At 40.2% G+C, this 12095-nt stretch overlaps 1 protein-coding gene across 1 annotated transcript; it reads right to left on the bottom strand.

The window, feature by feature from the left end:
* Window positions 1–3087: 3087 nt before the first annotated feature.
* LOC104539844 (death-associated protein kinase 2-like) lies at window positions 3088–9586 on the bottom strand (the record flags this gene model as incomplete). The annotated part of the gene is made up of 5 exons (XM_010183471.1): window positions 3088–3162; window positions 3700–3780; window positions 3962–4051; window positions 8027–8072; window positions 9434–9586. Coding segments are annotated over 5 exons (445 nt in total), but the record flags the coding sequence as incomplete, so codon positions are not given.
* Window positions 9587–12095: the final 2509 nt, after the last annotated feature.

The raw sequence follows: 12095 nt of genomic DNA, 5'->3' as shown, positions 1-12095 counted from the left end.
CATCCGTGGGTTTGGACAGTCCGGACTATTTCCAGGCACATTTAAAAAAAAAATCAGCATTTGTCTTAATAAAAATGTAGGCACACATTTAAAATCATTGCCACTAAAATAACAATAAAAATAGTCTTATTTTAACAAAAATTACTTGCTTTTTCCCAGACTATCACTTCACTTATCTCCAAGTTCCTTACTGCTCCAAAATAATACACAGAAAATAGATTCTTCTCCCCCACTAAAGTAAAACCTGTAACATAAATTCTTGAAGTGTACTACATCTCCCCTCCCACCCATGCTTCCCCCCCCCCCCAATAAAAAGAACCTCTAGGTTGTTCCTCAAAAACCATCAATGGCAAAGAATGAAACTGACCCCTGCACAGAGGGCGCAGGTGTCCTCCAGTGCTGTAAACAGATTGACTGGGTGATGCCTCCCCAAACTGGGGCTGAATTTCCACCTCAGTGAAACATACAGGGTGATAAATACAGAGACCACCACATTTGGAAAAACACAGTAAAACCTCCTACAAACATTAGCCCTGAGAACAAGAGATTATACACTCACAGCACTCCTGTCTGGAACAGTCAGGGCACAGGTTGGCTTGACACCAGTGCAGCTTGGTGTGATTTCTGTGCAACACATGCCACTCAGCAGCCACATAAAGCTACAAAAGCACTGAGTGCTACAGAGAAAGACCAAGTCAACAGTCCTGTCTTTAGCTGACCTGGGCAAAAAGGACTGCAGACCAAACACCACAAGCTACCTGTAACGACTTCATTAAAACACCACCTTACATCTTTTATTAACGTACAATTAATAAGTTGGACCTTACAGCTTCACACTGCCTTGTGCTCCTCTGGCTGCCTTTCTGCTGCATCCCATTTTGCTCAACAGTTGCTAGCATTTTGTGTAAGAAGAATGACCTCATCTCTGTAAGAGCACAATTCTGAGGCAACAACTGAACAGCTATTTTAACCAGCTCGATTTTCAGAAGTGCGATTTATGTGCATATCCTGCAATCTCTAATTTGGAAACTGAAGGTGTTTTTTAAACTGCAAGAATTCAGAAAAATACCACTGGCTCAGAGTTTATTTGGTTTTCTGTAGCCCAGGGAAAGTACTAATGGTAACACATGGGACAGGGAAAGCAGGAAGCAAAGTTTGGTAGGTAAGCTGGGCAGCTTTTTATCCAAATATGTATTTTTAGTATTCTATTTATGAAAGATTCTCTCCAGACACTGAAACAGCAGTTTTTCCCATTACTGCTACCTATTAATATAGACATTTATACAGCACTTTTTGAGGATTCTGCCTCAAAAATTACACAGAAAGCTCAGAAATACACCTGAATGTGAAGTAGAATTGAAATACAAATGAATGTGAAGAGAAGCTCACGCCCTGCTCCTTATCCCTTGACCAGGCACATGTCCCAGGCTATAGCAGCCCCAGACGTGAAATAAAAGGAAATTAAATAAATAGTATCAAAATGCAGTGCCATATTTGCCAAAATATTTCTTCTCCTGCTTTCCTAGTTTCTATACCTACATTCTCTTCCCTTCCTTCAACCTTCCCAGCCCAGGTTTACCTCCACTCCCTATACATCCCTCTCATACTCATTCTTTTACACTGCTCTTTTTGTGTTTCTTCCTTCAAATCCTACTTTCTGCCTCTCCTCCAATGCTTCTCATCCATTTCCTTCCTTTCATAGAAATACTTGTTCATCAACTGCATTTTAGTCTGCCTAAGCAAGGATACAAAGCTACAAATAGAAGTAGCGTAGATTTATTTCCTTCATAGAAACTGGAAGCCAGGCAAAATTAACCTGGTAGTCATTTTCAACACCAGTTCACACCTTCAGCTCTAAAACTTCAGCCTAGAAGTAACAACCATAAAGTCAAACAAAACCAGTTTCCTTGTCAATCGATAACTGCTTCTAATAGGCTTGCTTTCTGATTTTTAATTTATTAAATGGCAAAGTAAATATGCAGTTCTAACAACTAATATATTTAGTGAAAAAAATAACTTGGTTCATGCACATTTTTTGGTACCAATTGAACAATACTAGCTTACAAATTAATATAGTTAAAGTGATGCAACTTCCTAGCAAAAAGACATTGCATCAGCATCAAAGTGCTCACTTCCTCAATTCTGAATCAGAGATGTTTACAGTTTGGGTTACATATAAACAGCACCTGCACTAATGGGTGTAAATGACTCTCCCATTTGCCAACAATAAATTAAAACAATTACAACGTCTAATAAAGACTATTTCTTCATATACCTTGGGTTTTTAAGTGCCCTGTTTTGGTGAAGCATCCTGCCATGGTTCTGTAAAAACGTTGTATTTGGGTGCATATAAGTCACTACAGAATTTTTTCTCTTTTTCATTCAAAAGCTGTCCTAGCCTATCTCATCCTCTCACCAGCCAGAATCAGTTGTCCTCAAGTTGACAGTGGCAGTGTTAGTCTTCAGCCAAAGACGATGGCCAGAGCACAATTGGTCCTGCAGTACAGAACTGTTTACTGCTAGGTTCATTAAATCAAGGTCATGATATGTAATGGCACTATGATTTTCTCTACAATGACAGCCATAACAGAGTACTGCACACAGTTAACAAAATCTGTCAGGTATCTGCCATCAAATACTTATTCTACCAACAAATATAAAAATCATAGTAAAAAATTTCCTTAAGACTCAATAATAATTTCCCTGACTGAAATAAGAATGCATACAGTGTTAATCACTGTGCAGAATGTGAATTATTCTGCAGTAAAAGAATACCAGTAGAAACCCTATATCCTTAGTGCAATTGGTATCACAAATAGTTTGAAGTATCACTGAAACACCCAACATATAAGAAAGCACTCCAATCGGTGCTTGTGCTGCAGCATTTCCCTGGGAATCTGGATCCTCAATTTTCTAAAATGCTCAGTAGGCATTTAACATCATCATCCAGCTGTTGGTGTAGTTTAATAAGGGAGAAGCTTCATACCAAACCTAGGATTTGGACCAGTCAAAGTCTGCTGTCAGGGCTGCTTTTTTCAGCAAGGATGAAAGTCTCCTCCATCTCGTGCCCATGGAACCCTCATGACATTACGATATGCTGTTTCTCCGCTGACGAGTGGCTTTTCTTTGTGAAAGATCCTCACTGTCACTTTCACAATTTCTCTGAAATAGAAAGACCGCAATGTTTCAGTCACATAAATAAGATACCACACTCCTAACCGTAACTTTCTAATATTGTCAATGTATCATCTACTAAGAAAAGTAGAGCTAATAGAAATCTCAGAGTTTTATTCCAGAAAGTCATGAGCATGGCAGGATTCCCCCACCCTCCCTCACACAGCTGGGCACAAGAGCAGCAGTGCCAACTCTCTCTGTCACTGCTCATTTTTTGGTCAGACAGCACAGTCACTGCTAAGGTACACAAACATCATCTGCAGCCCACATGCTGCTGCCTTACAGAATACATGTGGCTGGCATCTAAAGATCTAAAGGGTTTACAGAGTCACCGGCTCTCCCTTCCCAACATTTCTATCACAGTAACACAACTTACAGCAGCACATAAGGGATGCCACAGTCCATCTGGTCTCCCACTCAAAACCATTGCCATCCCGTAGGGCTGTGCATCCATATAAGGACAGCAAATACCACCGTGCAGTACAATTGGTCCTTCTCTTCTTCCCCTTTGAGAAATGTACCTACCAGACTTTCATCCTGTAGTAGGACCTTTTTCACCAGCGAACGAGATAAGTGGTTGCACAATGAGACAATACGGTACGAAAGCTACGGAGAAAGGGAAGAATGAGAATTTGACTGCACACACACAGTGCAGACATTTCATACCCAAACACCTTTCATTTATCTACTGCACATTACAATTTTACATTCAGGCTCTATCTTGCCCTCTGATCCCATCAAGCTTGGGAAGCCTTACATGAGAAGGATTAAAGGCTCGCCATCATACCTTCCATCGCCTTCTAGCATATTGCCTTTTGAAGTTTTCCATGTTAACAACAGATGCTTGCCGAACCAAAGCCTGTTGTTTGTCCACTGGCTGGAAGATAAGAGAGCAATTTTATTGCTTGGCTCCCTTTGGTGCATGAAATACAATAGATACTTCAGGTGCTCTGGAGCTGGCTGAAAAAAATACTGGCTGGGGAAGCTGGGGATTCATGCAGGTAAAAGTAGAATAAATACAATTAAATCTAGTCCCCCCTGTGCCTGGACAGGACCCCTTTGATTTCAAACAAAATCCTAAAACTAGAGTACAGTCAGTGGTCACACTTGGCCCTGAGAACCTTTGAACTCCAATAACCACATCAAAATTTGTGTAGAGCAGAAAACTGTGTCTGGCAGATCAAGAGGAAAAAAAAACAAACCAAACCAAACCAGATCTGGTAGAAGTGAATAGAAAAAGGCTAAGAATCAACCCTTCAAAGATTATGGAGTTTACAGATTGACAACCATTGCAGCAGTTCTGATCTGCATACATAGAGGGGGGATAACCCAGAAATATTTACACTTAATTGAACTGGAATGCAACCAAGCCAGACACCTGAAGACGCAAGAGTACCAAAGGAGAATGGAAAACACGTCAGTGAGGATTTATTTTTTTTTTAGCAAAATAGTGTTTACGAGACAACAAATTCACTTTTCTGATCAAATGCTATAGGTATAGGTATAGCATTTGTGCAGATACCTCTTCAAGCAGCCAAGCTATCAGCTAGGCCTCTTTCTCACTGAGATGCATACACCACTTGCATACAACAGACATGGGACATTTAAGCATTAAATATCATTTCCTCATGCTGCAAATGGCTAGCATGGTGCAGCAAAACACTGAGTAGAAATAAATTTAAAGTGGGAAAAATGTCACTGGCTAAATGTCAGCTGTACAATCATAATGAAAAATTTCTTAGTGCCCTTTCAGCTGTAGAACCATCACTGAATCAAAACAGCTCACTTTACACTACTTCAGACTGTTAAAAACTGCCTCTCAATTTTTAAGTAGCCTGCAAACCAGTGACCTTGTCATTTTCTCAAGCATCACAATCCCTTCTCAAAAGCAGCATGTTAGTGACCTCCTTCAGCTCAGAGAGCACTAGCCTCAAGGACTGAGTCACAACAATATTAACCTCACTCAAATGTGCTCAGGAACAGAGTGGCCTCATTTAATGCTCCTGCTCATCATGTCAGTGCATTTGTTCATAGAGAAAATCTACACAAAGAGAATATGCCATCATGGCTGAGGGAAAGCAGACTCTCTTGAGAGTCTTTTCTGCAGCTATTAACTCCCATTAAGCTTTAAGTTACTTTTTAAGAATTAAAACTCCCTCTTTCATAAAAAATCTGGTAAAAAAAATACATCAAAAAGCTGGCAACTCTTTTCAGTACACAGAAGCTCAACATCTCTTTTTCAGTCACTAACTACGCCACTGGGGAACAACTGCATCCTGCATAAAGAACTATTTATTATGTCCAAAAACAAGATGGGTAAATCTGTGCATATTAATACAGTATAGTCAAATGAATTCTTTGAAAAACAAGACGGCATGGCACGATTCAAGTTTGAGACAGCTTTTCTTTTACTTTCTAAAACTTAAAAAAAAAATTAAAAAATCCTCACAGCAAGAACACAAGTCTCAAGTCCCACACCACAGATTAAATTAGTTGCAATTTTGTAATGTTCTTTACTGTAGAAAGCAAACCAGTGGTCTATGTTAACAATCACTTATCACTCACAAATTATTATTTGCACTGTAAAATTATACACAGTTATTTGATCAGTTTATTACAAGTTCCAAATTGTGACTTCTGAATAGGATTTCTTTGGCAAAGGACAGGAAACTTAGCTGAATTTTAAACTAAAGGATTAATAAACAGCTAACACCTCTGGTAAAAAATTTCATCCTGCATAACTGGCCTAAAAAATAATCTTAACTTTTCTTCTTTAGCAGCCATTTCACAGAATGGAGAATTTCCACATTACTAGCTACATGTGAAATTACTCCACCATTTACTTTGTTTTACAGGACAGAATTAACCTTCGCAAATATTTCTCATGTTCTATAGAACTGCCTGCACCAGGGTCTACATGACTGTTTCATGTCCAACCAAAGATGCTATTGTGAGATTTCTATCAGTTTCCAGGCACTCAGTTTCCAGTAGGTACAGAATAAACTACTCTTTACGCTAAGTTAATTGCTCCAGAATCTTCAGGAACTGTACTATATGATGAAGTATGATACAGACAATGCACAAGGTTGCAGGGCTAGATGCGTTCGTATCACTGTGATAATGTAGTTCCTGTAAGTTCAGACACCGAAGTTGAGGAAACGACTTCAACACTACAAACCACTGGGAGTTTACAGTTTTGGTCAACATCTTGTGCAATACGTCCATTTTTTTATTTTAGTTCTAGGTGATGTTTTTGTTTAGAATCTATGCACTGAAAACTTTTTAAACTGCTGTACATTGAAACAGGCAGCAAACCCTGCGCCTAACCTGATCTACAACATTACTGATTTGATTCTGCGACATCAAGATTCAACCCTGCAAGGAATTCTTCACAGCAAGATCTATTTAACAGCTCCATTAGTGATTCATTAATATCTTTGTTGAAAACAGAGTCAAAGTTTCCATTCACACAGGCTTCATTTTCCAGTTGAAAACTACTCATTAAATCCTGTATCCACTTGAGTTCCTCAGAAAGCTCTTGACTGAGAGTTTCATACTGACTCTGCAGATCAGCGTACTTCCCGGTTATGCATGTAAGGTTGGTGCCTACAGTCTTGATATCATCCTGTAGATGTCTTTTCAGGGATTCAATTTTACGGTATTCATACTTCAGCTGAGACAGCTTGTGCCTCACACTTTCATTCTCTTCTTTATACCAGGCTTCTTTCTCATTATAAATGGAAACCAGAGCATCAATGTCCTCCTGCAAGGAATCGTGGGATGCAGTCAAAGTGCTGAAACCCCGTTCTGTAAGTGAAATGTCTTCTACTACCCGGGCAAAGCGCTCAAAGTTGATGTAGGTATTATTGGGACGCATACTGGAATGGCACTTTATGGTGTACTCTCTCAGGCGTTTTGTCTTCAGCTGCGTGTTCTCAACCTTCTTGTTTTCTTGGACTTTTGTTTCTTCTTTCAGCTGGTGAGTCGTCAGACAGAGGAACCAATATTACTGAATGTTTACAAGACAGTGCAGTAATTCAAAAACTCTACACAAAGGATGCAGCCTCAACTTCCACAATGCTGGGAGATTCTTCGCTCCCATAGATTTTCCTTCATGCATTTGATTAAAAGAAAAAAAAACACAGCAAAACAAAGCCAAAACACAAACCCAAAACCTAATGTGACAAGTGACATGCATTCATTCCATGTGATTTATTTTTAGCAGTTAACAGTCTCAAAACTATCAGTATTTGTAAGAGAAAAAGCAACAATCCTGAAAACACTCCAGCTTTGTATGATGCAGAGCAAAAACTGAATTTCAAACATCCTCATTAGTCATGCTGAGACGAGCCAAAAAATTATCCACATTATTATCCACAAAAGCAAGAAATGTTTTTATGATGAAAAAAATATTCAGATGCACAAATGTAAGCAAATCAACACACTTGGTACAGCAGCTATATCTTGAGAGAAATTGTGTTTTCCACATTGGCTGTAGTCAACTCTTAACTTAAGAAAGCACTAAACCCAACATGTAGCACATGTCCATGCAAACAGAGGAGGAGGATGGAAAAATGCAAAGCCTAATCTAATATAGGATACTAGAATGTGCAACACACATCAAAGCTTTGTCCCTCTCTTTTTGGAAGTTATGATAATAAAAAGTAATTTGCAGAAATCCAAGGATTTAGTCAAACCCAACTAATTTTTTTTCAGTGCATCTCTTTGAGACACCTAGGGTCTCTCAGTACTTAGAGGGCAGTTTTCCATTTAACACACCAGCAGGAGTGAGAACATCATCTCTGCTTTGCTTATGGTAAACCCCAAGATCTGTCTCTCTATTTAGTCTTACCATTATCCACGGATGAGATAGAGCTTCCTGAATTGTCAGCCGTTTCCTAAAAAACACCACCACAAGAAAAAACAATCTTGAATGAGAAATACCTTGTACCCAAGTCCATTCCCCCACATTTCTCTTCCAGGCTTTGTATGAAGTATTTATCAAGAGAATGCCAGGACTAACTCTATAATTTCAAGGTTATGTTTCCTCCACAAAGCATACTGCTTGTGTGTAGTTTAATAACTGTTCTACATTTCAGTAAGGAGCTGTGCTCACTCCACACGATTTTAATTCTTCTTTGATCAAAAGCTACCTGCATTTTTGTGTACCCTTCTAGAAAAAGTGATAAATCATTGTTTTCTTCATCCTACATGCTTAGAAAAGAAATTCTTTCTACACACCTTTAATATTGCTGTGTTTGAATCAAAGTATACAACTTTGATTATATCAAAACTGTCATTTGCAACATGATATTAAGTCACTCCAGGAGCTGCCACTTCCTGAAATCAACATTTCTGAGATTAATACTTCAAACCTAATCAAACCTGATCAATCCTAACTTCCTTCTGCTTTGTGGCAGTTTGGCAGTACACACATTAAGAGTGCTGAGAATCAAAGGGTGGAACACATTATTGCACAGGGACTGTGTCTGTACACTGGACAAATATCAATACCGCTGACTTGTCCTTTCTTAAAAAGAGGTTGCTGGACCCGTGCAAACCTGCCATCAAACAGCACCTACTCTACCCTCTTCTCAGGCCTGAGGATTTGCAGAAAAGCTTGCCTTTTTCTCTCTCCTAATTAAGCCATCAGAAAGAAGTGCAATGGCCTGACTTCCCTTCAGGACAAAGAGGGTTATGAGGAAGGAGATGCTACTTCTGCGTGTACTTCATTAAAAGCAAGAAAAACTAAAAAAAGGTCTGTGGTTCCTTATAAACTGGGGACAAGGATCTGCACAGCTGTCAAGCAAATTCTAGATGATTTTAAGAGATACAGAGGCACTTAAGGAACAATTCCACCATGAGCACATGTGAATTTTTTTCTGCCGTTGCACCACTGAGAGCATATTCTGGGATCACGTCACCTCCTTGCAAATAGTTCAGAGTAGACTGAAATACTGAAGTGGTAGTTACCCTGCACTAGAGATTTTGCACACCATTTTCAGCCCTGCACCTACACACTGTTGTACCAGCTTGACTCAGGCAAGAATTCAGCCCTGAAGGTGGAATTTAACTGAGATTTGGTTCCTTTTGTTAATATTTCTGAGTAAAGTGATCAACTAGGGGCACAGCAACAGCCTCCTATCTTGCTCATGAATGGCAATATGCACTGCAGGGAAAGCTTTGCAAATTACTCGTCAGGCTGTATTTCACCAGGTTTCTCTTAGAGCCAAATGGATCTTTCTGAATTTTTACTTACCGTGTATCTTTCACCAGGAGTTTCTGAATAAAATCTTTCGCTAGGTCACTGGTATTGCTGAAAAATTCTTCATCAAATTCATAATTCACAGCTGTAATGTTGGCAAGTGTTTCTTGTTTAGTTTCTCCAAGGAAAGGTGATGCACCACTAAGCCTAGGTAACCCAGAAAGAAGAATCAATTCAAAAAATAAGCAGCAAAGTTCCCCTAATGAAATTAACAGTGACTGTGTAACATACTCTCAGGACATTTGTGGATCTCATGTTTTAGCAGCCATGCCACGTGGGAAATAACGGGGCCAGCTTTGGCTCAGTATGTCTGTGGTTGTGAGTCAGACTCATCTTGAAACTCTAGCACAGCACTAAAGCGTGCACAGAGATAGAAACACAGGTTCTCCTAAGTGTCTCACTGAAGTAATTGCTAATCAAAGTAGAAAAAGCTTCAGCTGAGGAGAGGCTCTCTTTCTGTGAACACTCAAACACTACCAAGCAGGAGCTTCTGTCAGCTTCAAGCAGACAAAATAGTGTTTCTATAGATTGTCTTTGGGAAGGAAAAGCCCTGCCCTACTGCTTTTCTGTCTGTAAAGCTAATGACAAGTTCTCTGCACAGTGGGTTCAGCCAAGAGACCTTTCTCAGCTGAAGCCAAAATACAATGTGTGATCAGATGTCAGGTGCATGGCCTTGTCTAGGACCCAACTCTGCCAGAGAGGTAGGGCCATGCTGCTCATTTAAAAGAATCCACAAACAAAAGGATTTGGCTTCAATAAAATCCAACAGTTTCTGAACAATGCAAAATTTCATTCTGTTTGCACTCTGCTCCAACTGCAAGGACATAATGGAAAGATCATCATAATGAAATGTTATTCAGCAGTCTTTACTTAGAAAGAAAAAGCTTTCATTCTGCTTTGCCTATCTCTCAGTTGTGACTGATGACCTTAATCTTTGATGACTATTTACCCCTGCTCCACAAAACTCAAGTGTTAGAACAGATTCATTGCAGGCTCCTCCTGCCCTGACTTCCCTCCCTCCTCCAAACCAAAGGGATGCTGACTTGCAAAAGTCTGGTTTATGGGAAATGTTATTTATACCAAGGAAACTGATCTCATCCCCTTTTAAAAAAATCTTCTGGGCTATTATTATGCTTATCTCTTATGTCTAGCTTTGATAGCATAGTTTCAGGATGCAGCAGGCTCCAAACAGGACTGCCATAAACTCCTGGGATCTAAACTGAGGTTTTGAACGCTAAACTGCTTGCTTTCATGGTCCTGCTCAACAGACCTTTTATCCTGTCTGTACTGCCAGGACCACATTGACTGGGAATGTGGGGGTAAGCAAAAAGCTAGATGGGACCACCTGGGTCATTCAGCCCAGTCCCCACCCACCACATATGGTTTATCCACATAATAATCATTTGAGTTCATAAAGTGTTTCCTCTCCTTCTACAATCATACAATGACACCAAAGCAGCTAACACAGCACGACAAGCATGAGTGAGGCTCTCCAGTTGTTTTTCATGCAGTAGATTTCACTCCATAAGCCACAGTCAATCTCACTTCTTAACACGCTCCCTCTTAAACTTTTGTTCCACATCTGTTAGCCACAAAGGCAGCTACAAGCAGGCAACTTGCCACAGACCATGGGTGTTGTTCCAAAACTAAAGCTTGGAAACCTGCCCTAGAGCCTTGGTTTCTTTTCCCTTTCCCAAAACTGTGCCACAGAGCAGCTGTAATTCCACATTCTGGCCCTTCGCTGGAAGCCAAAGCCAACAGTGCTCTATTCTATTCTCTGTCCCCCCCCCACCACCCCCAGGCTTTGGGACTCAGTTTTGAGGACTTTGAAATGGGAGGATTCTCCAATCCTAACATCTCATACAAATGACTGTGTCATATCCTGAATCAATGCCTGTAAAGATCTAACAGCAGACCTTGGTAATAAAGGCTTTGCCCTTACAACCCAGTGAATCACTGCACTGGTTACTAAATTAAGGACTTGCGGGCATTTTGATCTCCACACCTGATGAAAATCCCATTTGATTGCTGTCATATTTGCTCAAGTAGGTGGTAGCATTAAACGCACTCCATTTATTCAGAATTCTTAAGAAGAAAAGGCTTTACCATTAATAGGCAATACTAGTTAAAGGCATATAAATTTCTAGTACACAGCTTATCATGCAACCTGGACAGAAAGGAATTTGTTGCACTGAATCTGATTTAGAATCATAAGATGTATTGGGTTGGAAGGGACCTTTAAAGATCACCCAGTCCAACCCCCCTGCAGTGAGCAGGGACAATGTTAATAGATGAGGTTGCTCAGAGCCCCATCAAGCCCAACCTTGAATATCTCCAGGGATGGGGCCTCCATCACCTCTCTGGGCAACCTATTCCAGTGATCTACCACCCTCAAGTTGAAGAACTTTTTCCTAATATCCAGCCTAAATCTACCCTTTTCTAGTTTAAAACCATTACCCCTTGTCCTATCACTACATGCCCTAGTGAACAGCTCTTCCCCAGCTTTCTTATAGGCACCTTTCAGGTACTGGAAGGTCACTATAAGGTCCCTCCGGAGCCCTCTCTCCTCCAGGCTGAACAACCCAAACTCTCTCAGCCTGTCTCCGTAGGAGAGGTGCACCAGCTCTTTGATCATCTTTGTGGTCCTCCTCTGGAC

Source organism: Mesitornis unicolor, unplaced genomic scaffold (genome assembly GCF_000695765.1).
Source record: "Mesitornis unicolor isolate BGI_N332 unplaced genomic scaffold, ASM69576v1 scaffold45014, whole genome shotgun sequence".
Classification (NCBI taxonomy): domain Eukaryota; kingdom Metazoa; phylum Chordata; class Aves; order Mesitornithiformes; family Mesitornithidae; genus Mesitornis; species Mesitornis unicolor.
Note: the sequence above shows the minus strand (reverse complement) of the source record. Positions and strands in the feature narration are given on the sequence as shown.